The following is a 26,626-nucleotide window of genomic DNA, read 5'->3' as shown; positions in this document are numbered from 1 at the left end:
CTACCAGGGTAATTTTAGAAAAAAGATCCTTATCTTAAATGTAAACCCACTGAAAAGCCCAAAGCCTCTGCCCTTCAACTCTTCCTCTAAATTTCCACTTTCCTTTTTAAAATATTATATTCCAAATTTAGATGTGCTTTTCATGCATTTGGCTTTTATAAACTTCTGTGGAACACCTTTATTGAAGGTCATATCTCACCCAATTGTATCAGTAACAATAATCTATAAAAACAAGATGAGTTTGTAAAACACTGATGCTCCTGTATGGACGCTTATGGCGAGGGTTGAATTCCCTCAAATGCATGTCAAACTCCAAAGGTCAAGGTCAAAAGGTCAGCAATGTTGGTACCCAAAGGAAGGTCTATTACAAGAAATACACCTGTGAAATATGAAAGCCCTAATTCTAATTGTTCAAAAGTTATGACCAAGGTTAATGTTTTTAAAAAGTGGGTCAAACTCTTAGGACAAGGTCAAAAATATTTATACCAGCTGATAGGTCTTGTTATTATAAATACACATATGAAACTGTTCAAAAGTTATGGCCAAGGTTAAAGTGTGGTACTTTTTTTTTGTAAAAGTAGGTCAAATGCCAAGGTCAAGATCAAGAGGTCAAATTTGGTGGTACCCCCCAAAAAAGGTCTTGTCACAAAGAATACACCTGATAAAAATGAAAGCCATAGCCTCATCCACTCAATATTTATGGGCTAGGTTAAAGTTGACAACAGACAGACAAAGAGACAAACAGATAAACAGACAGACAGGGCAAAAATAATATACCCCCAGGATCTTTTGATCTGGGGGCATAAAAATTTGGACAATAAAACACATTCATAATATAAACCAAAATAATCAAACAAATAAAAGAATGTTTGCTTTAAAAAACATGAATTTTAAAAGAAGTACACTTAAAAAGTAAGAATCTGCATTCCCCTAATAATATAGAAAAATCCAGAGAACATAACAAAATATTTTTGGTGTTAACCAAAAAAGTTTTTTCACAAGTATCACCGTCAGTGATAGAGTTCCAGTCCAAAAAGTAATTATAAGAATTCTCCATTTCAAAATATTTATTTCTAACATCCATCATTTGAAATAATAGTCTAATACAATTAAGTATATACTTTATCTCACATTATTTAATATTTTACTGCTAAAAAATGTTACACAATGGTAAGCAACACACAGTATATATATATACATGTACATCTACAAAACTAGAAATGCTTTAATATTATTTATAAAATATTCTGACATTTCAGCACCCCCAAGGACCTTAACATACAAAAAAATGAGAAAAAAAAAATTCAAACAGATTATGACAAAGCTTTAAGCTAGTTCCTTCAGATCAATTGAACAAAACACAGAGTTTATAAATTCTGCTTCTCTGTGAAATATAACTCTACGTTTCATAAAAAGCTCAGATATTTTATGTACACTACACAAAATACATCAGCAAACATGAAATATTAAAACTACTTACTATTCAGTGTATATAAAAAGAATTGTCATTTGAATTAATATGTTTACTACAGAAGATTCGTGGGTACTTGTACACAGCAGTGATAAAAAGCATACATTTATATGTAGACAATTTTTAAATGTACTTTATTTAATCACTTTACAAGTGCATCTTTATATGAATTTTTGGGGGGTCAATCTCTCACAAGGCTTAACACAAACCTGAACCTCAAAAGACAACAAGGAACATTATAGTTAGGTTTATCTTTTTTAAATTAAAATGATTTTTCTTCATTGCATTTTATCATAAATTAACCCCCAAAAAAGAAAGAGCAAAATGGGGGGAAATGGTATAAAGTCTCGTCTTATTTCACTTTAATTTTAAAAATATATTTATAGGTACCTTTCAGAGCTTTAATAGAGAATTCAAACTTAAGTACAAAATAATCTTATAGAAAGCAAAATTAATGCATAAAAAAAAAATTGTGAACCTTTCTTCAAACTCAACCAAAAGTTATATCATTTTAAAATTTCATTAAAATAAAAATCAACCTAGGTTTCTCAATTTTAATTCAGAAGGATATAAACTTTGAACTCCAGGTCTAGTTGTCCAAAGACTGATAAACAAAATTTGGTAATATTCACCAAGCAAAATGCGTAGACATTTAAGCTCTTTACAACCTTTATAAAACAAAATCATACATTTAAGCAACATTTTAAAATGAATTCAAAATGACTATGATCAAAAATATGATTGGTTGTTCAGTTTTGACTTTTGTTCTTTTTACATTTTACAAACAAAAACAAAACAGGACAATATGCACTACTTGAACATATATTTGTAAAATAATATACAACTTTCAAGTCTGAAACAGCATATTCAAACATGGTTAATACTTCATAAATCAGATCCATGACAATGCATAATGATCAGTTATAGTGCTGTCACTGTGAAAAATATAAAAGGGGAGGGGAGGGGGAAAATGAAAGATTGTACAAGAATAGTCTTTACTGGTGAAAAGCTGAATACACATCACTAGCTGGGATGTTTGGCAGTTCCACATTGGCTGATGTGACGATATTGTGAGAAATGACCTTGTGCTGTGGTTCTGTCTTCATGATCAATGAAAGGGGAGGCAAATCCTGTCTAGGCTCTTGTTCTCTAGCGGGAGAGTTAATGCCCTTGTACATGGACATCATGATATGGGGATCTTTTCTGGCTCCAGGGTTGGTGTAGTCCTCAGGGTACTCTTGCTGGGGGGTGCTGGATGTCACTAAATTATGTTGGTTTTCTGGGGCCTGTTTTTTTTGCCCTTTCTTAGCTTTTGTAGAGCCAAAAACATACACTGTATGAGCCTAAAGTGATGAATTAATACCAGAATTACTTAATGTTTTTTTTAAAGTATTTTTAAAAGTTTATGGGCATTTTTGACATCTTAAGAAAACAAATGCATTAATTTTAAATACAACAGAACTCTTAAGATTATTTTTACATATTTTAAAAGATATGTACTTATACAGCCTCTAACTTCTAAAAATATTCCAAAACTTTCTCAACACCAAACCTTTTGTTTATGGCAGTTCACTCCCCTTTGTGTGTGAAACTCCTGGAAGCATTCATCACATTTAAATGGCTTCTCACTCGGATCATGTGGCTTTGTTCCGTCTTTGCTGTGCATTCTCATATGATGCTGTAGATTGGCCATTTGTGCAAATGCTTTCTCACAGCCTTCCAGCTTACAGGCATAGGGCTTCTCCCCTGATTTAATAACACACAACATCAGAATTACTGGTAGTTGATTTCATTTTCTTACATTACATTGTATTATATGTGACATGATACCAATAGAAGAAAAAATTTAAAATTACTACTCATTTTATTAAAATTGAAAATTAAGATGTGTTTACAAAACATTGATGCCACAATATGGTAGGTCAAGGCCACAGTTGAATTTTTTTTTAAATGTACTGGTAGGTAAACCCCCAAGTTAAAAGGTCAAGAGTTAAAAAAATTGATACCCAAAGAACAATCCATCCTCGGAATGCCAGGGGTCATGAGTCAATACGTTGCCATTGGACCCCAGGATACTTCCACATAAGTTTCAGTTTTTCTGACCCCAGAGTTCTTGAGAAAAAGATTTTTAAAGATTTTTCCTATATATTTCAATATAAAGCTTGTTTACCTTATTGTGGCCCCGCCCTACCCTGAGGGTCACGATTTGGACAATTTAGAATCTATACTACCCCAAGATGCTTCCATTTAAGTTTTAGCTTTTCTGGCCCAGTGGTTCTTGAGAAGAAAATTTTTTAATGACCCGCCCTATTTTTGTCTTTCCTTGATTATCTCTCCTTGTAAGAGGACTTGGCCCATCATTTTAACAATTTCAACTCCCTTTTACCTAAAGATGCTTTGTACCAAGTTTGGTTAAAATTGACCCAGTGGTTCTTGAGAAATTGAAAATGTGAAGTTTAAAGATGGAAGGACAACAGACAACAGGTGATCAGGAAAGTCACTTAAGCTTTCAATACGTAATATCGCAATTACCTCATAGTTATCTAACTTACTACTGCTCTTTTGCAGAGGAGTTGAAAAAGCTATTAATCTCTGGGGCACATGACATTGTTTACAGTAGTGACAATCGAATGATTCGAACAATATTATGCCAAAAGTACAATGTATTGCCAAGGACTGAACTCCAAATAGTAGATTGTCAAATAAGAAAAATTTAGAACATTTTATCAGCTTTAAAATGTGACGATTTTCAATGAAAATTTAATGAGAAGAGTCCACTTAGTTAAAAATATCGTTAAAAATGTAACATTTTAGGATTGGGTCCTCTCAAAAATTGATTAGGGTGGTCCAGTGATTGTTAAGCAAGGTATTCTTCCAGGATTTTTTACTTATCTGTCTTTATAAATTCTACAATGATCAATCTTGTATTCAATATCGCATTTGCCCCCAGCCAACAGACGTTTCCTACCTCCATCGCTAAAGAGTTCCGCTAAGTTAAGTAATCGCGATATCAAGTATTCACATGAGATAAAAATGTGAAACATAAAAGCTTTCCAAAGTTATCTAAGGTTAAAGTTTGGTAAAAAATTTGCAAAAGTAGATCAAACTCCAAAGTTAAATCAAGATGTCAAATATGTTTGTACCTACAAATGAAAAATAAAAGCCCTCGCAACAACCATTTCAAGATTATGGGCAAGGTTAAAGATTTTGCATGCAGACAAACTTCTTTTTCACAGACAAACAGATGGACAGACACAAGACTATACACCCCCTGAATCCTATGATTACTCCTATAGGTACATAAAAATTATAAATCTCTTAAACTAGCATTTGTTGTGCATGGATGAGTTCTATATTTACACAATCCAAGTATCACTGATAGAACTTAAATCTCCCTGTGTGCAGCCTAACATGCTGCTGAAGATAACAGTAGATCAGAGTGTTTACCTGTGTGTATCCTAACCTATAGATTAGAGTGTTTACCTGTGTGTATCCTAACCTATAGATTAGAGTGTTTACCTGTGTGTATCCTAACCTATAGATTAGAGTGTTTACCTGTGTGCATCCTAACCTATAGATTAGAGTGTTTACCTGTGTGCATCCTAACCTATAGATTAGAGTGTTTACCTGTGTGTATCCTAAACTATAGATTAGAGTGTTTACCTGTGTGTATCCTACCTATAGATTAGAGTGTTTATCTGTGTGTATCCTAACCTATAGATTAGAGTGTTTACCTGTGTGTATCCTAACCTATAGATTAGAGTGTTTACCTGTGTGTATCCTAACCTATAGATTAGAGTGTTTATCTGTGTGTATCCTAACCTATAGATTAGAGTGTTTATCTGTGTGTATCCTAACCTATAGATTAGAGTGTTTACCTGTGTGTATCCTAACCTATAGATAAGAGTGTTTACCTGTGTGCATCCTAACCTATAGATTAGAGTGTTTATCTGTGTGTATCCTAACCTATAGATTAGAGTGTTTATCTGTGTGTATCCTAACCTATAGATTAGAGTGTTTACCTGTGTGTATCCTAACCTATAGATTAGAGTGTTTATCTGTGTGTATCCTAACCTATAGATTAGAGTGTTTATCTGTGTGTATCCTAACCTGTAGATTAGAGTGTTTACCTGTGTGTATCTTAACCTATAGATTAGAGTGTTTACCTGTGTGTATCCTAACCTATAGATTAGAGTGTTTACCTGTGTGTATCCTAACCTATAGATTAGAGTGTTTACCTGTGTGTATCCTAACCTATAGATTAGAGTGTTTACCTGTGTGTATCCTAACCTATAGATTAGAGTGTTTATCTGTGTGTATCCTAACCTATAGATTAGAGTGTTTATCTGTGTGTATCCTAACCTATAGATTAGAGTGTTTATCTGTGTGTATCCTAACCTATAGATTAGAGTGTTTATCTGTGTGTATCCTAACCTATAGATTAGAGTGTTTATCTGTGTGTATCCTAACCTATAGATTAGAGTGTTTACCTGTGTGTATCCTAACCTATAGATTAGAGTGTTTATCTGTGTGTATCCTAACCTATAGATTAGAGTGTTTATCTGTGTGTATCCTAACCTATAGATTAGAGTGTTTATCTGTGTGTATCCTAACCTATAGATTAGAGTGTTTATCTGTGTGTATCCTAACCTATAGATTAGAGTGTTTACCTGTGTGTATCCTAACCTATAGATTAGAGTGTTTACCTGTGTGTATCCTAACCTATAGATTAGAGTGTTTATCTGTGTGTATCCTAACCTATAGATTAGAGTGTTTATCTGTGTGTATCCTAACCTATAGATTAGAGTGTTTACCTGTGTGTATCCTAACCTATAGATTAGAGTGTTTATCTGTGTGCATCCTAACCTATAGATTAGAGTGTTTATCTGTGTGCATCCTAACCTATAGATTAGAGTGTTTATCTGTGTGCATCCTAACCTATAGATTAGAGTGTTTACCTGTGTGTATCCTAACCTATAGATTAGAGTGTTTATCTGTGTGTATCCTAACCTATAGATTAGAGTGTTTATCTGTGTGTATCCTAACCTATAGGTTAGAGTGTTTACCTGTGTGTATCCTAACCTATAGATTAGAGTGTTTATCTGTGTGTATCCTAACCTATAGATTAGAGTGTTTATCTGTGTGCACACTAACCTGTAGATTAGAGTGTTTATCTGTGTGTATCCTAACCTATAGATTAGAGTGTTTATCTGTGTGTATCCTAACCTATAGATTAGAGTGTTTACCTGTGTGTATCCTAACCTATAGATTAGAGTGTTTATCTGTGTGTATCCTAACCTATAGATTAGAGTGTTTATCTGTGTGCATCCTAACCTATAGATTAGAGTGTTTATCTGTGTGTATCCTAACCTATAGATTAGAGTGTTTATCTGTGTGCATCCTAACCTATAGATTAGAGTGTTTATCTGTGTGCATCCTAACCTATAGATTAGAGTGTTTACCTGTGTGCATCCTAACCTATAGATTAGAGTGTTTACCTGTATGCATCCTAACATGCTGCTGAAGATGGCTTAGCTGCTTGAAGGTCTTGTCACAGTAGGTACATTTGTGTTTCCGAATATTGCTATGTACCAGCATATGTTGTCCAAGCTGGGAGCTGTTCTGTAAAACAAAACAATTATAGCTATCACTTTGAATCTTTTTTTTTGACTCTTTGCAATAATAAAATGCAGCTTCCCCTGCCTAAATCTGGACAACTTCGGTAGAAAGTTATAATACTTCTGGGTAAGAGCAGGCTTTGTGTCAAGTCTGGGTTTGACATTCAATATTACTGGTATGAGAAGACTAATCATGGGTTTGCTACTTTCCATCATTTTTACTTGCCTCGGCCATAAACCCACAAGCACAGAACTAAGTTGAAAATTGAAGACGTTTTCTGGACTGTCAGTATGAGTATCAACAACTGAGTTTCAATCAGACTGTCAAAAAATGTGCGGCCAATTCTCTACTTAAAATTTTGGACCAAGGCAAGACTACTCTTTACACTTCTGAAACCTGTGACCTACTTGCAAAACCTGTGCCATGCTAGGTTGCATGTTAGGGTCAAGATATACTCTTGAGTCTGATGCAACCTATCCCTCAAGTAAGCTTCAAATGTTTCCCCATTTCTGTGTTGCTAAAATAATATTTCAATGATATTCTTCGACCATGGCCTGATTTTGTTATCTAAATAACCAATTTTTGGGGGGAATATATGACTAAATTAATCAACAAAGCTTTAAATATCAGTTTCTCATTTCTGAAAGAAGTTAAGTACCTGTATTAAAAGTTGAATACATACCTTGAACATTTTGTCACACTCTTTACAAATAGGAAGCCCGTATCTGTCAGTTGAGAGACGTCTTTGCTTGTTTGGTGAGGCTTCATCTTCATTCACTAAATTATATTCAATTCTAAATTTAAACTCAGTGTTACATAAATATGCAAGGAAAGAATTAAATACATGTACTCATAAAACAACAACTGTTAAAAAAATTAATCCCTTAAAAAAACTAACAAACAAAAATAACAAGGAAGAAAAATCAAAAGATCAATATTTTAAAACTATACGTATATTTTTTTCAATTGAAATTCCTAAAATAATGTATAAACATGATAAATATATTTTAGTCAAAAAACAATATACAGTAAAATTTGTCTAATCCGGACTCTGAGTACTCCGGACTTTTGTCCATTCCGTCCGTAAATTTTAGTCCCATGCACTTCTTTAACAAATTCATTTTAAAAAATTCTGTGTAGTCCGGATACTGTCTATTATGTATTCCGAACGGCCATACTGGTCCCTACTGCTCATAATTAAAGGTAATTATTCCCTCTAATCCGGCCACACCTGAGTTACTTCAAAGCAATTAACACCTTTCGTGGGGAATGTGATAATCTGTGTTTACATTGGCATGATTATTAGTGCAATGAGACGAACTCGGTGAAATGCGGCGGTGACACAGTCCACTTGAAAAATATATTATATGATTCAATTACAATTAAAAAAAAATTAACTTTGTTTTAACTCCCTTTACCACATAATAACATAAACACAAAAATATATGTACGCGATTTACAAATCAAAATATAAATCGGGATCGAAAATCGAACGCATTCAAAATGGCGCCATGACACTGTGGGGGTAGCCTAGGTCACGCAAGTCGTTTGACCCCCCACTCGTGTGAGACCATGCATCGATGCAACAAACGTGTAGGTGACCTAGACTACTGTGGGGGAAGACGTAAATTTTTACATAGAATTAAAAGTTCAATATAATAATTAGCAAATCGTAAATAATTGTGCATTACTGTCAATACATTGAATGAGGTCTTTGACAAGCGAAACCCGGTCCGCTTGATACTTAGTAGGCCTATATTATGCGTGCCTGTATATTTTGATTGAGGAAACATTTCACCCGACTTTCAAACTTCGTGAACAAATAAGAAAATATAGTCAGTCATGTGAGACTATTTTATAATTTCTAGACTCCAAAATAGTAATTGATTTCATCATTTGATTTATTTATGATATTTATATGATGTACTTGTAAATAAACAACGAAAATTTTCGAAATTGATATTTTCCTGCATTTTTCCTGCACTCCGGATTCTGTCTAATCCAACTGTTAAATTTTATGGAACAAAAATAACAAGCGGTAGCCGGATTGGACAAATTATACTGTACAAGATTTCCTTAAGTTTTTCAGGGACTACCATTGGTTACAAGAATGTAAAGGACAGATGGTCCTACTTTTAAGGGAAATTGGTCCTTTTTATACTTCTGAATTCAATGGACAGTAAATACATACATAAATATCAACAGTGTTCAATTTCTACAGTTTGAGAACATATGACTAGAACTTATAGCCATGGCATTATTTTTTGTGAAGTACCTCTATAAATGTAAACAAGTATATACTGACAAAACGTCAGAAATACTCAAGCTGTAGAAAGTCAATTAGGAAGTGTCATTAATATCCTAAAATGGTATAAGATGAGGGATATTGAGTTCAATCTTCTGTTGAATAAACTACATGTACATGAAACAAAATTCATATATTGAATTTAATTTATTAGAAGAAATATAATTAATCATACTACTTTTTAAGATGAATTTACATGACGCACTTTCAGGAATATTTTATTGAGCATAGTATCATTGCTGTTTCTTAATTTAATGAAATATTTCGTTATGTCGACATTTAGTTTACTTCAACTATATACGTTTTTTTTGTATTTTTTGCTTAATGACGTACATCACATTCAATACATCAATCTAAATAGCTTGTTACAAGCCTCAGTGTAGAAAAGTTTTCAAAGTGGAAAGGGGGGGGGGAGCTCCGGGCTCCAAAAAATCCACGCGACTACAGGTTCACCAATCGTTGTAAACCACGGACAAAATGTACGATCCTCACCTACTCCGAACCGTGGCTTGAGACGATGTGGTTCATCTAGCTGCACATATTCCATACGAATCCAAAAGAAATTATTTAATATGTTCCGTTACGAAAGCTGAAGATAATACGAGAATTTAACATTGATTTTGATCTATTACTTTACTGTCACTCAATGTACACATCATTTGCAGGCCCTTGAAAAGCAATTTCAGTTGGGGGGTACGGCCACACATTTTCTGGCCATGCATTGTAGAATTTGTTAATGATGTGGTAACCTGCGTCACCTTTCAGAGTCTGCAGTGGACTCGTCCAAGGATGCTTTGTAAAAAATTCTTTACATGCATTACATATAATTCAAAATCTGATTAACTCAACCCCTTTCTATAACAAAATGAAAAACTTACCTCCCTGATTATGAATTCTGTTGGCGTTATCATTCTGTGTGTTTATTTGTTGACTGTGAAGCCTGCCTCCATCGCTCTCCGAGAGTGAGTGTATCTGGAGCCCAGGATTGTCTGTCTGTCTGTGAATCTGACTTCTAAGTACATCAGGGGAGGACATCCTGTCTTATCAGATCAGGCATTTAAATGGCAATGGTCAAGATCTCTAAAATAATGGGAAAAAAAGTTCTAGAGGTCAAATTACATTAAAAATGTAAAACTATTATCTGAACTGAATTTAAAATCATGCAATTAAAGGAATGTATGTTTGTTCTGTTTGACAAAGCATTCACCCTTGGCACCATTTGCCAAATTCACTCAGATCCTGTTTGCTTTAAAACTTGTTCACCAAAAGTCAGTTTTCCCATAATACAACAGCTGTAAAAGTGTGTAAGTCAATTCAAAATTCAAAATTTCAACATTTTTCTGATTGTTTTCTGTGTGATAACTCTGTAAGTGAGTTGATTTCTTGATATAAATTAAACCTGAAAGCAAATTTCACCAAGTGAAAAGTTAAGTGCCTGATATGTATGTTTTGTGGGTCTGTCTTTGTGTCTGACATTAGTGTGCGGGGACTATTGATATCGACATGGGAGGCTTCATGTATTTTAAATCTACTGTAGAAGCACAAATTTTTGTGGGGATAAAATATATTGTTATACCTTTAAAAAATTGTTCCTATACAAATCTATACAGAAAAAGTCTAACATTTTTAATGTTTTGCTGAGCGGGCATAGAAAAATCGATGTTGGACCGCTGAGTGAGATGTTGGACCGCTAGGAGAGATGTTGGACCGCTTACGTCACAGAATGGGCGGAGCTTAATCTCATTTTCATTCTTTGGTTTTAAACAGTGACAGATCTTATGTTACATTAGGGAATATAGTACAAAATACATATATGTCAAAAAATATATAATAAAATGAAAGGTATAACAAAACATTTATTGACAGAGTTCTCGGGCAAAATGCATTTTGTCGGACCCTCGAACCAAACTGTCTGCCTTCGGCATAACGGCCTCAGGCAGACAGTTTGGTTCTTTGGTCCGACAAAACGCATGTTGCCCTCGAACTCAGTCAATAAATGTTTATTGTTGACTTACAATATTTACAATAGCCTGAATAGGGCAATCAAGATATAATATAGCAAACAAGGCACAAGGCGAATAATAAAAAGATCCTGTATAAGGAGCGCTCATTTGAACAGGGCAGGTAGTAGGTACACACATGTAGATGGGACGAACAGAACTGATACCCAATGAAAGCAGTCATAATGTAAAACTACATGTGTTGGTTCACAACTATAAGAAAGTAAGTGTAAATTTTGACATGACATGTTTATGAAATATATTAATGCCTATCATGGCCCATTAGTTGGATCTAATGCCTTGTGTCTTTGAAATGGAAATGGAATTAAATTATCTCCAGTTACATCCACACAACATAAATGATTTAATCTACAAAATAATATTGCATTTTGATTATTACTCATAACTGTACTGCAAAACAAAGATTTTCTAAATACAAATTCATACAAAATTCAGTAGGTACTGTTGACATGGTTGAGGAAAGATGCATATTGCTTATGATGCTACTCAGTACTGAAAAACATGACATTAGTCCCTGAACAACTTACAAAATATGATGAATATGGACAGTACTTTAACACCCCTAATAGATCAGGACTTTGAAGCCATTTATATTTTTTCTGTAAACAATATTACCGAAAAAATATTCCCACAATATGGTGACTCTAAATGCAATCAGCAATACTCTTGTACCACGATTTCAAAATTACCCATGTTTGGGGATAATCATATTAAATTTGAATAATGAAAAGCGTATTATGCTGTTGAATTTTTATTTGTTCATTAATTTTTTAAATTTTTATTTCCCCTACAACTTTTTAAAAAATAGTTTTATTAATTTTTAAAAATATGCTCGGGATCGAGGTTCCATTTTTGGTTGATCTAACCCGGTCCATTTATCTGTTTATTATAAGAACATATTTTATTGTTTACCACAAAGGGATCAAAGAAAAAGAATTATATGTAATTTAAAGCTATGTTTATGAAATACTAAATACAGTGGCTGTTGTTGTGTAAAACAGAATACTGAAAAGATCATTTTAACAAATTTTGGATGATGAATTCCGATTTTCTTGAATTAAATAGAATAATGTACCGCCTACCCTTCTGATCTCAATCTCATGGAATTAACACAATATATATAGTTCCGAAAAATTTTAGGTTTGCAAATTTGTCACCAACAAAACACCACATATTATTCAATCGTGTGATCTTCTTGTGTTTTATATGGTTTGATTGAATATCAAAACATATCAATCAATTCTAATTATGCAACTTTAATTGTACACTTTTCAAGCGGGGGTTATAACAGAGACATTATTAACTTTTATTGTTTTTATTTTTTTTTCATGTATCACGAAATGAATATAACCTTCCACTGTTATAACCAGAGACATAAATAACATTTCAAATTGAATAGGGGATATCGCTCCTTTAAATAGTTGATATCACCGATTTGAATAATTGATATCACATTGGTACGATTCTCAATTGGATCATTGATACAATCGTTGACATTCGCCGGAATGTATATTTCAATAGTGAATGAAAGGCTGTGTATATTTCAGACGCAGCCACGCTAATTACTCTAGTGTATGGAACGTCGAGAATACCACGCCTTCCTGAAAGTCCAAGGTTAACTGAGAATTGTTCTATGACAGTGAATACCAAAACGGCGCTTTTTAGTTTTTTTTTTTTTTTTTTTTTTTTTTAAATAATAAAATACATATCTTGAAATCGTTTATTTAATTTAGGTATTCCGTTCCTCAGCCAGGAAGGATACCTCTTAACTTATCAATAAATTCAAAAGTCTTAAAATGAAGTTTGAAAATTAAATCTTTTCATGTGTACAATTTTCATTTTATGCCTCATTGTGCTTCAAGGTTCTCTGAAGTTCTCAGAAAGATCTTTTCAAAATTGAAATTTTACCCCATAAAAATATTTTAAAATTATATATCAAATGAAACTAAAGTTCTTATGTATGGAATGCCATATACGACAGCCAACTGCTTACTGCCAACTTCTGACAGCTTACTGCCTACTGTCAGCTGCTTACTGCCAACTGACACACACATTTGAATAAATTTTCATATTTATATTGATATTTATGTGAATTTTCAAATAACCAGACACGGATCTAGGATTTTTTTCCAAGAGGGTCACCCTAGCAAAAAAAAAAAAAAAATCCAACCCAGAAATATTTTGACCAGAAAAAACACCGGTATGTGAAATTTTTCATACCAACTTAACACGGATCCACGTTTTCAGGGGATGGGGGTCAAGGTCACTTTTAGTTGGTTTAGTTTTTACATTAAATACATGTTCTTTTACAAATTCAAAAGGGGCGGAGTCGCCCCCTCTCTTTCTCTAGATCTGTGTACATGTAAACCATAACTTATTTGTAAAAAACAGAGATATAAATCTTTAATCTGAGAAAAATTTTAACTTAAAGAATAAACAGAAAATTTATTTTTCGCAATATCTCGCCTGCGAAACAGCAACAAATCCTTATTAAGTCTTTATTCTCCAAAGGCTTTTTGTCTCTGGGAGGATGTTAAAGATTAAAAACCAATTGCTAATAAGGTAACAAATAAAATAAAATGACTATATTCTGTTCTTAAATCCTATAAACGACATTCAACAGCTTACTGCCAACTGCTCACTGCTTACTGCTGTCGTATATGGAATTCCATACTTTTGATATAACCATAGATACTAAAGTTTATTAACATGAAATGAAATTAAAAGTTATTTATATGTATAGTGTTTTGAAATGATAGGCAAATCAGGCGCGGATCCAGAAATTTTTTCCGGGGGGGTACACCTCTGTCAAAAAAAAAATCCTATCCCAGAAATTTCTTGACAAGCAAAAAAAAAAAAGGTAAACTCGTCCAAACGTCAAAAACCTATTTCGTGGGGGGGGGGGGTAGTTTTTACTTCTATTGCCTCAAATCTTTAAACTTTTCATACCCATTTTACACATATTCGTGTTTACCAGGGGAGGTCTGCGTTTTCCAGGGGGGTCCATGGTTACTTTTTCCTTGTTTTAGTATATACATTTTTTTAACTGGTAAATTCCAGGGGGGGTCCTGACCCCCCCGACCCCCCCCCCCCCCTCTAGATCCGCGCATGCAAATTTTCATACACTATGCACTGTATTTTTAAAGATCGAAGTAAATAGAAGAAACTTAAGTACATTATATGTATAAAAATTGTTCACTTTCTTCAAAAGCCTGGATACCTATGATTTTTATTTCCAAGATCTGTTTGTTGATCTTTGAATTGGAAAATACATAACTATCAGCAGAAAATGTTTTCTTTCCATTTCCTTGAAATTTGTTTGAATTTTGAGGAACGGAATACCATAGGGGTGGGTTGGGGTGGGAGCTTAGCTCTCCCCCACATTTTTTTTTGCCCAAAAAAAAATATATACATTCAATTAATGCTTGAATTTGCGTAATTTCTGGCACAAAAATTGTGGAGGGAGCTAGCTTCCAAATCAAGATATTGAATAAAACTACAGGAAAAGATTATTCTCAGAAAAAGTGATCGAGCCCCCTCCATCTGCATACTAAGAGAACATTTTAAACCTTTCTCTTCATTGATTAGAAATATTTTATGCATACTTCTAAAAGTTATTACTTCTGAAGATGGTCCAAAAATTGTAAAGCTACAGTGCGCCATATTTTTTTTTTTTGCGTGTTACTTGTGATTGGTCGGAGCCCTTAGCCGGGATTGGATAGGTACGTGGCGGAAATCAAGTATACGCGAAAATCTACAGATCTAGCGAGCAGAATGGACAGAGATTTTTCATTTTATAGAATTATTAGACATTTAAAAATCTATATTACAGAAATCTCTCTCTCTCTCTTTACAAAATAAAGGGGTGGTTTCAACCCCGACCCCCCCCCCTCTTGATCCGCCAGTAAGTGTAGAGCCCCCTTTAAACAGGCACGTTACAGTTTAGGTCAAGAAAGCGTAAGTGGTAGTGTTTGGAGAGAAAAAAATGGTACTGAAAAAAGTTAGATCCTACCCCCCCTCCACGAAATATGATTTAGTATAGGGACAATGGGCATATTTTCCATTTTTAGCCGGGCTTATTGCTCAGAGAGCAATTGCCGGCTTATGTGATCCTGTTCAAGGCAGGATGTTGACCCCATAGTCGCCATTTTAAAGTTACGTGCAAAAATATAGTTCTTACTCTCAACCGCTTTTGAGATAATACAAACGCTAAATAAAGCAACAAAAATAAAACGAAGTTTTAGCAGTAATGACTTTGAAAACTTCATAAGTCAAAGAACATAGTTCATTAGCGTAAGGATTTTTGATAATCAGTGTTACCGTAGTTCTCTACACATACGAGGTAAAGCAGGAGAGGGAACCAGACTGGCCTGTTTGTTTACATTCAGCTGCGGTACCAGATTAATTCTGATTCTGACAAAGTCGGACCCGTGGTATTAGGATTGAAAAACTCACTGTCAGTGTCTTAATAAGTTATCATTTATATTGATAGTTGTAAAATATTTTTTTCATCAGAATATAAACGTGATTCATGTAAGAAATCCATTCTACTCTGTAAATGAGCCCGGCTCTCTGTACTTCTGAGTACTTTGATTTTTTTGGTTGGTTTGAATTTTTTTCTTTCACTTAGACATACCGTCCCGTTACCGCCCCACCCACCCCCTTTCAATATGCTTCCGAAGCCGATGAGTACTTATACAAAACTTGTTAATTAAAAATTGCTCTTATTTATCAACTTTTCATAGAAAAGAATTTTTCTAATATTTTATTATCTTTATAAAACATTTCTCGAAAACCTTTCCATTAAGAAAAAAAACCAATCGGGTCGGAATTCATTGTTATTGTTTACACTTCCTGCTTCCTGTTTGACGTGTTACTGTTGAGTGCCAAGTATCTCAACATTTTGAGAGAGAAAATACAAAGAAGGTAACGTTATCTGTCAGAAACATTTAATACAGTAAGAGATCAAAGGAAAACAGAGAGACTATAAGTTACAGAGCTGTCAGGTTCACACCTGCAAGATCATCAACATGTGAATTAATTAAGGGTTTGATTGGATTTACTTCCGGGATAATTTTGTAAAACTGTTGATATATGTAGTAAAAACTTCTATTCTATATTTGGATGCATTATTCTTTTCTCAAGATGATGACACTATTCTAATATCCTACATTAGCGAGGTGGAAAACATCACTTTGGCACTTAGTGGCGTAGCATCGTTTTTGAAAGTGTGGGGGCCAGCCAAAGGAAAAAAAATACTTACCTGAAAAAGTTGACATGCAAAAAAAAAAAAGGAAAAAGTTGCCCAAAGTCGAAAGGGGGGGGGGGGGGGGGGGGGGCAAGCAAGCTTTCAATTAACATTTCCTATAGTATAAGTAACGTTGGGTAAAAAAGTGGGGGCCCCCTCCCCCCCTCTCCCCGTTGCTACGCCCCTGTGCATTCTTGGGTCGATTTCCGATACATGCATCGCTAAAAATTAATTGCATTTTTTGGATAATTGCTTCTTTCGTAAGCTTTTAGTACTTCTCACATAAAATAGAATACCAATTTTAAAGGACAAATCACTAAATTTGCATCTCAATAAAATTTCCACTCATACGGTAAATGAGACTTGGTAAATGTGGGAAAAAAAGTTGTATAAGACTTCTTACAAATGGAAAAGTCGCCCGCTTGGGCAGTGGTAAGAGCGTCTGCTCTAGAGTCATGAAGTAAGGAGTTGATCCTTACTTCAAGGGTTTGAATCCAACTGTGGGATACAGAGACATGTCCAGATGAGACTGTATAAAACTGGGTTCTAGGGTTGGGCAATAATATCGATATTTCAATATATTGTGATACAATGACAAAAAATTTCGTATTGCAATACGATTTTGTAATATCGATATATTAGCAATATGCTTACATTAAGGAATTTTGTCATTAAATATAAAAATGAACGTTTGTATATAAGCCAAACAGTAAGGCAGAAGTTATTTTGTGGGACCATTTCAGAGCATAACTTAAATGAAATCAACAAGATTTTTTTTCGTGTTGGTTACTTATCATGGTTATGTACATTCTGCACTTAAATTAAAGGAAATATAGTAAGAAAATGCCATTTGAATTACATTGAAAATATTGCAATACATATCGCAATACAGTTAAAAATATCGCAATATATCGCAATACGAAATTACTTGCCAATACCCAGCCCTGCGGGGTTCTGTGTCATAAAGCGAGGTCCTGTGTTGCAGTAGGTGCTGACACGAAAAAGATACCTCACTGCTAAAAATTTATAGCTCTCCTGTCTCCAATTAAGAAATAAAATATCATTTTTAGAGTTTCATTTGGGTATGACATGAAGTGGGTCACTTAATCAAATTCTTATAGTAAATTTGATCACGTATCGACTTCATGTCATACCAAATAAAACTCTAAAAATAATAATTTTATTTCTTATATTTATATTTTACTTTTTTAGTTGTGTTACAAAGAAATATAGACTTTGCTTTGGAAATGCAACTTAACGTTTCTGCGACGTCATTCAACATCACAATCGGAAGTTTTCAAATGGCTCGTGCAGCCTGCTTTCCATACTCAAGAAAATCTGATCATGTGACCAACTTCATGTCATTGAAAATTGAATTTCAATTTTATTAGCATTGTTATATCAGAAATTACATCAGCAAATGTAAATATTTACCTTTGAAGCTTGCCTGAGCTGAGCATAGGCGCTTGGGTCAAGGATACTGTATTTTTTCTATATAATGTATTGTCGGGGAAATTCGAACTATACTCGTAACATTTTTTTTCAGTGTGCAGTGTTAATTTTTAGTTTTTTGTAAACCTTTCTGCTTCATATACACTAGGATGTCACGGAAAATCGATTTTATGCAGGCTTTAGAAATGACATATCCCACTGTACACTAAAAAGAAACTTTCTTTTTAGTATACAGTGGGATATGTCATTTCTAAAGCCTGCATAAAATCGATTTTCCGTGACATTCTAGTGTATATGAAGCAGAAAGGTTTACAAAAAACTAAAAATTAACACTGCACACTGAAAAAAAATGTTACGAGTATAGTTCGAATTTCCCCGACAATACATTATATAGAAAAAATACAGTATCCTTGACCCAAGCGCCTATGGAGCTGAGGCTCAAACAAGCTTTCTTAAACAAAATTTGTCTTCATTGTTGTTAGAGTTTCGATTGTTGTAATTTTTTTCATATTTTCTTCTTCTCCTGAATCACTTGGCCAATTTCAGCTAAATTGTTGCATAGTATCCTCACATAATTCGAATGTCAGATTTTTTTTTTAATTGAAGGGTCGCATTCTTTTACAAGGAAAGATAATTAAGGAATTTTATTAAGGAGTTATTTAACATGTTTGAAGAAATTCAAGAACCATTATGGCAGAAATGATGAGCTTGTGTGAAAGCTTCCTGACAAAGGGGACATTCATATGTGGGCAAATCCTCCTCCCCTTGGGGTTTTGTTAGACCACCACTGATAATTAATGTATTATCTGGGAATATATAGGGAAAAATCTTTGAAAATCTTCTCTAGAATATCACTGATATCATTTCATATTTATATGAAAGCATTCTCCGGTAATGTAGATTCAGATTTATTCAAATCATGACACCTGGGAAGTAGGATGGGGCCACAATTTGTCATCTCATTTTCCATAGGAATTGATAGGGGAAAACGGAAGGGTCACTTAGTGACTCAGGTAAGTGTTGTGGCCCACAGGCCTCTTGTTTAATGTTTTTAGCTCATCTGAGCCGAAGGCTCAAGTGAGCTTTTCTGATCACATTTTGTCCGTCGTCCGTTCGTCTAACTGTCCGTCCGGTAGTAAACTTTTCACATTTTCAAGAACTTTTCAAGAACCACGAGGCCAATTTTCACCAAACTTGACACAAAGCATCCTTAAGTTAAGGGGAATATAAATTCTTAAAATGAAGGGCCAGGTCCTTTCACAAGGGGAGATGATCAAGAAAAGACAAAAATAGGATGGGGTCATTCAAAAATCTTCTTCTCAAGAACCACTTGGCCAAAAAAGCTGAAACTTATGTGGAAGCATCGATATCCTGGGGTAGTGTATTAATACTAAATTTTTCAAATCATGACCCCCGGGGGCTAGACAGGGCCGTAATTGGGAATCAAAGTTTTACATAGAAATATCTAAAAAAAAAAAAAAATTAAAAATCTTCTTCTCAAGAACCAATGGGCCAGAATTGTTGAAACTTATGTGGAAGCATCCTGGGGTAGTGTAGATTCTAAATTGTTCAAATCATGGCCCCCCGGGGGTTGGACAGGGCCACAATGGGGAATCAAGTTTTACATAGAAATATATAGGGGAAAACTTTCAATTTTTCTTTTTAAGAATTACTTGGCCAGAAAACCTGAAATTCATGTGGAAGCATCCTGGGAATGTGTAGAAAGAATGGAGGCGTACAAAGCGAGGAAATCCCCTGCTCTAAAAAAAAAAACAACACATTTCTCAATTCTAAAAGTTAAATATATATATATATTTGTTAAAAAATTAATTGGTTTATATCATCTTTTACTCATCAAATTCTGTATTTCATTGTTTTAATAATTTATTAATAATTTATTTTTTACTCATTTCTCAAGACATATTATGACCCGTGGGGTACGATGGGGGTACAATAGGTATTACAAGGGTGAAATCTAGTTAAGGATAGCATGGTAAAAGCTTCTTAGGTGAGCGATGTGGCCCATGTTTAAAATTTATTGTTTTAGGAGGTAGAATAGAAGTACACAGAGGAACATGGCCATCACAGACTGTGTATGGATTTTGTTGATGATTACTGTCCATTTGGTCGATGTCTCACTCTCGGACTGTAAATTTCCCGTACACAAAACAGACCGAGATCTGCAGAAACGCATACAACCACTAGTGGGAAAAACGTAAGTAGTTTAAGGAACAAAATCATTTTTGTTTTGCCTGTAGGGTAGAGCAACACTGGGTGTTGCTAAAACGCGGAACGGAAAACAAAATAAGTTGATTTATTCATGTTCACCCTTTTTTATTGACAAACAAGTTGATAAAACAAGAATATCTGCAGTCTCGTTTAACTAAAGACATCATCTCGTAAGTTCTATGTTCGAAACAATCACCATGTCAGCAAATAAAATTTATCATTGAGTCAAATGCTGACTGACGTTTTTCATACTTATTGTTAGTTTATTTTTTTATACACTGAAATGACGACGGATTTTCCCGTTTTTCCCGATCATGACAAGGAGCATGCGGTTATCTCCATAACATTCATTCGTGAAATTTACTGACGTGGCAGTGACATAGAATTAAATTTGTCAGTGTGTGTGTGTGTGGGGGGGGATAAACTTATCTGAAAAGAATTTTACAAGCGAAAAAAATCCCACAAATATATGATTCGGGAGGGGGAATCAATTCCCACTCCAATGTTATTCAATATTTTTATACACTTTCTTACTACTTTGATTAACAAATTGTGGAGGTTTCAATAAACATTTCTAAAGTAAGAAAAACATTATGCCTGGAAAGGGGAGGGATATTTGATATCAAACTCTTTTCAAGTAAGTTCCCCCCCCCCCACTTTCATATTCGATTCTACGCGTGACTGCTATGTCAGCGATTTTCGTGAAAAAGAGACCGAACATTACTTAACAACCTGTTTTTAATAATAGGAGATTTAATATGAATAAAATATATCGTTTATAATAAAAATTGTTTATTTTAAGACTGCGGAACATTAACTGGCAAAATTGGAAATATACAGCTTACGTCATTTCTATCTGTTACAATAAAAACATTCAGTGATAGACAACGAAATGGGCAAGTACAATTCGACGCGGACGTTTGGAAAACATCGGATTGAAATTGCAGATCGAAATTTATTTTCAATCCACCTGAGCTGTTTTCAAAGCAAAGAGTGAATGTATGATCTAAAAATCAACTATTTCAACTCCCAAATACATATTGTTTGAAGTTCACATTAATATGAGTTTTAGCATATAATCTTAAGAACGCGAAAGATCATACATACAAGACAAAGATTATTTTTCAGGAGATATTTGATTCTAGGAGGGGGGGGGGGGGGGGGGCGTAAAAATTGTTGAGTCAGGTCATGACATATATTATTTCTAGGATTATAAGAGTGCATGAGTTTTATTCTCACTTATTCTCACTGAAAACTGTTGGACAACTTTATTTAAAAATCGTTCACCCCCCCCCCCAACAAAAAATATTTGTCCCTTAAATGTTTATTCTTTTAAAACATTGGACAAAAAATAAATTCAAACTGTACCAAAATTGAAATTATTTGTCTTCTGGGTCAATCAGTAATTTAATGTGCCTTCTAGCGTACTGAGGTGGATTGAAAATGAATTTCGATCTGCAATTTCAATCCGATGTTTTCCAAACGTCCGCGTCGAATTGTACCCGCCCATTTCATTGTCTATCACTGAATGTTTTGATTGTAACAGATAGAAATGACGTAAGCTGTATATTTTCTTAAGTGATTTAATATAAAATTATATGTTCCGTTTTCCGTTCCGTTTCGCTTTCCGTTCCGTTTTCCGTTCCGCGTTTTAGCAACACCCAGCAACACTTGGGGATCACTTTAACTGGTTTCTGTCTGTTTGTTTGTCTAGCTGTCCCTCTGTCACACCTTATATTTTGCAAATTAATTTTTTGGCACTGTGGCTTTACCATAAATGCCGATCTTTAAATTATAAAAATCATGACCCCTTAGGGTTAGGGCGTGGCGACAATAGGAAATCCAAGTTTTACATAGAAATATATAGGAAAAATCTTTCAAAATCTTCTTCTCAAGAACCAGAGGGCCAGTAAAGCTGAAAATAAGATGGAAGCATTCTGGGGTAGTGAAGAACTTAAATTGTAAAAAATCATGACCCCTGGGGGTAGGGCGGGGCCACAATAGGAAATCCAAGTTTTACATGGAAATATATAGGAAAAATCATTAAAAATCTTCTTCTCAAGAACCAGTGGGCCAGTAAAGCTGAAAATAATATGGAAGCATCCTGGGGTAGTGTAGAATCTTAATTGTTAAAAATCCTGACCCCCAGGGTAGTGCGGGGACACAATAGGAAATCCAAGTTTTCATAGAAATACATAGGAATAATCTTTAAAAATCTTCTTCTTAAGAACCAGTGAGCGAGGATAGCTGAAACATATATGAAATCATCCTGGGGTATTGTTAATTTTAAATTGTTAAAATCATGACCCCCGGGGTAGAGCGGGGCCACAATAGGGAATCCGATGTTTATAAAGAAACATATTGGAAAAATCTTCTTCACAAGAACCAGTGGGCCAGGAAAGGGGGGGCAGGGGCCACAATAGATATAAGAAGAGGGGAAATCTGGTAAAGAACTGCATCACAAAAGTTACTCAGGTGAGTGATGTGGCCCATAGGCCTCTTGTTTTACATTTTGATTATTTTAATTAAGGAATAACAGTCTTATTTTTCGATTTCATGATGTGATCACTCGATTGGCCAGCGTGATAATTTGCTTAAACGCCGAAGGTGTTTATGCATAAAATTATCAAGCATGCCAATCGATTGATCATCGTTATGAAATAGAAAAATTTGACAGTTATTCCTTATATTTACATGCTTTTGATTCCACCAAACCACGTGCTACAAGCCCTGCTTTTGTCTGGCTATTTGTCCTGCCCTGCACGTGATTTTTTTAACCTCGCCTATTGATGAACTAGTACATTTATGTAGAAATCAAGTACATTAACTATTTGTAATTTTATCTCGGACAAAGACATTGGAAATGTAAATATTATGCATGGGACACAAATAACCATGCATCAGACTCAAACAACAAATAACCATGCATCAGACTCAAACAACAAAGCATCGGACACAAAATGCATTTGACACAAATTAACCATGCATTGGACACAAATTAACCATTTATTGGACACAAATTAACCAAGTTGTACACAAAATACATGTTAAGCTCCATTTTAATAATTTTCAGACCTGTACAATTTTGCTTAAACTTCAAGTACAAGGGTGTTTGATGCATATTACAGTGTACTCACCCTATTGACCATATGCTATGGCTCCTTTGCTGAATTGTATCCTTCTCATGTGACCAATAAGACCCTTGTTGTTTAATATGTAACAATTTAAGAATAATTTCAATTCAATTTGATCAAGATGTATTTTTTTTCTTTTCTTTTCAGGGGTCCTAGTAGATTATTAATTAGTTTATATGCATGTTCTTTCTATTTTAACAGCTTCAGTGGCAAAGATGCATCACAAGAATATGAATATTTCTTCGGTGTGTGTACTGAAGCTTTAAATACATTACCCGGTGGTGAAACATATGGGCTCTTACAACAAGCCACGGACACAAAATGGTTTCATAAAATAGGAAAATATACAAACGCAACAATCATATCAGGAAGTACGTTTTTAAAAAAAAAAAAAAAAAAAAAAACCTTTTTATATCACACATATATTAGGCCAAAGGCTTAAAGGTGAGCTTTTCTGATCAAAATTGTTATTGCTGACGTTGTAAACTTTTCACAGTTTCATTTTCTCCAGAACCACTAGCTGACCCAGTATCAAAAAAACTTCCTTCAAAGCATTCTTCAGTAGACAGGTTTTCAAGTTTGTTTTAAAAATGAAAGGGCACCTCCTCTTTGAAAAGGGAGATAAATAGTGAAAATTAGGTGATGGCATTATAAGATATTGCTCTTATTAAGTTATGTGGAAGCTTCTTAACATAGTGTAATGAAGTCCTGGCTGCCAGAAATGAGATGGGACCACAAGGGATCAACTTTAACATGGGAATACATGAAGGGCAATATTGTAGAATTTTGTCTTCAAGGACAGCAGGACCATGATTTGTGATATTTATGTATAAACATTCTAAGGAAATGCAGATGAAAGATTTATTTAAAAGCATTGCCCCCCCCCCCCCCATGGGATAGGATGGGGATAAAATAGAGAATCAAATTCTTACTAGTACGAGACTGCACTGTGCAGATTTAAAAAATGTTTATTCTTCTACTCAAGATGAGGAGGGCTTTGTGTTTTAATAATAAGATGAAATCATCCTCAAGCTGAGCAAATACAGATTTGTTTAAATTGTTGAAAAAAAATAATATTGCAGATGCCATATCTGCTTGCATACTAGTATTTCATATAATCATAACATTCACTTAAGTTTTAAAACAAGTCTACAATGGATGCATGGAGATTAAATAGAGATGCTTTGTTTACTTTAGGTGATTGGATGATCTTGGAGTACCTGGATGGGGAGAGGTATCATTCACACTGTAATTCCGAGCCTCGTAGGGGGCGCGTCTTGTTAAAATGTGATCGTAATGTTCGTGTAGGGGTAAGACTACTCTTTCCAGCCAACAATTTATGCTAAAAGCAATTTGGGATGTATCTTAATGTCGGCCATTTTTTGTTGCAAAATTGTAATTAATGGAAGAACTATAGATACATGTAAGCTTTGATTGAAGGCAAAATTACATTATCCTGTACAATATTTGATTTCTTATACAATACAATACAATACAATGTTTATCAGATTGTACAGAAGTCTTTCCTCTCAAACTATTTTATGCATGTTTTAATCTATTTAATCATAAAAGTTTAATTAACATATAAATTTATCATAATAGCAAATTTTAATAGCAAGATAAATTGCTCAAAAATTCAGCTCATTTTACTTTAACTATTCCTGTTCCCTGTTACTTTCTCAGTGTTAAAGCATAGGTTGAACATAATAAAAATATGTTATGTCTAAACAATTTTTTAGTGTTCCCCACCATTGTCATGTACAAATTTATAAGCTGCCTTTATTTGTTTTTTAGGAGGAGGATCTGATTGTTTTAGAGGAAGAGAACAACAAAACTCAGGATTGTTTCTATTTATTTGAGATGAAAACCAGCGTGGTGTGCCCCAAAGAACATGACATGGATTCCATAACAATTTACAACATATGATGAATATGGACAGTACTTGAACACCACTTATAGCTTAGTTCTTGGAAGCCATTCATATTTTTTTCTATAAACAATATTGCCGAAAAAAAATTCCCACAATATGGTGTCAGACTCGAACAGCAATCAACAATACTCTTGTACCACGATTTCAAATGTTTGTGGAGAATCATATTGAATTTGAATAAGAAAAAACTATGCTGCTGAATTTGTATTTATTTGTATTTATTCATAATCTTTTTTTATAATTATCATTTTATAATTTATATGTTCTTTTAGAATCTCGTTTAATGTGTTTGTCTTTCATTCTAAGAAAAAAAATGAACTCATGTTTTTTATGTGCCAATCTTATGTTTTATGTGCCATTTCCTGAATAAACAAACAAATATATGCTTTCATAGTGAATTATTATTTTTTTTACTCAAAACACAGTGTCTAACCCACAAACTAAAACAAGAGGCCCACGGGCCTTACAGGTCACCTGAGTATTGTGTAACAACTTTCAATCAATTAAATTTGGTTCGTGTTTTAAACCAGGGGCCATGAAATTCACAATTCACAATTTTGAAAGAGGCACCATTGTTTATCATAATTATTAACTTAGCATGCTTACTCTATTTACTTAATACCCAGAGGTAGATCAGAGTAACAAAGAGAAAATGCACTTCCACTTAATACCAAGTTGTGCACCTCACCCCAAAGGAACCACTGACCCAGGGGCCACATATTTCAAAATTTTGCAAGTTAAATTTTATCATAAAATAGTTTATTAATACCAAAGAGCAGATTTCAAAGCATTAATTTATTTTCAGACTATGTAACCACCCATCCCCACCCCCGACCCAGGGGCATTAAAAAAACACTTTGCTAGATGCACCTTTCTTCAGCATAAATATATATACTTGGATCATTGGCATAAACCCAGAAGCAAAAGAAAATATTTTCAAAGAATTATTATATTTTTACTATAATCAATAGAGCCCCACCCTAACTCCAGAACCCCTGACCCTGGGGCCATAAAATTCACAATTTTGGAAAAGGCACTCTTGCTTATCATTACTGTGTGCTTAGTTAGTTTATTTGATACTCAGAAGCTGAGAAGAAGATTTTCAAAGAATAAATGCATTTTCACTATATAATCAATAGAGCCCAACCCTAACACCAGAACCTTTTCATTACTGTGTGCTTAAGAATAAATGTATTTTCACTATATTATCAATAGAG

At 34.1% G+C, this 26,626-nt stretch overlaps 3 protein-coding genes across 3 annotated transcripts in view; 2 read left to right on the top strand and 1 right to left on the bottom strand.

The window, feature by feature from the left end:
* Positions 1–140: 140 nt before the first annotated feature.
* On the bottom strand, positions 141–12,063 carry LOC134280982 (zinc finger protein squeeze-like). The gene is made up of 6 exons (XM_062763441.1): positions 11,944–12,063; positions 10,274–10,475; positions 7,773–7,867; positions 6,970–7,093; positions 3,024–3,217; positions 141–2,814 (listed from the first exon to the last, which is right to left on the bottom strand). The coding sequence occupies exons 2-6, from the start codon at positions 10,428–10,430 to the stop codon at positions 2,467–2,469; spliced, it is 918 nt and encodes a 305-aa protein (XP_062619425.1). The 5' UTR covers positions 10,431–10,475; positions 11,944–12,063; the 3' UTR covers positions 141–2,466.
* Positions 12,064–16,278: 4,215 nt separating this feature from the next.
* On the top strand, positions 16,279–25,802 carry LOC134280977 (cation-dependent mannose-6-phosphate receptor-like). Its single transcript, XM_062763427.1, has 5 exons — positions 16,279–16,342; positions 20,164–20,331; positions 23,681–23,850; positions 24,677–24,789; positions 25,274–25,802. Exons 2-5 carry the CDS (start codon positions 20,192–20,194, stop codon positions 25,403–25,405), a joined length of 555 nt encoding a protein of 184 aa, XP_062619411.1. The 5' UTR covers positions 16,279–16,342; positions 20,164–20,191; the 3' UTR covers positions 25,406–25,802.
* Positions 16,355–26,626, top strand: part of LOC134280953 (cation-dependent mannose-6-phosphate receptor-like) — a 47,414-nt gene continuing 37,142 nt past the window's right edge. Inside the window, exon 1 of the mRNA XM_062763417.1 lies at positions 16,355–16,373. The gene's annotated coding sequence lies outside the window, so the exon portion shown is untranslated. The remainder of the gene's footprint in view (positions 16,374–26,626) is intronic.

Source organism: Saccostrea cucullata, unplaced genomic scaffold, assembly GCF_032062105.1.
Source record: "Saccostrea cucullata isolate Sc308-1 unplaced genomic scaffold, CSIRO_AGI_Scuc_v1 ctg105, whole genome shotgun sequence".
In the NCBI taxonomy this organism is placed as follows: domain Eukaryota; kingdom Metazoa; phylum Mollusca; class Bivalvia; order Ostreida; family Ostreidae; genus Saccostrea; species Saccostrea cuccullata.
Note: the sequence above shows the minus strand (reverse complement) of the source record. Positions and strands in the feature narration are given on the sequence as shown.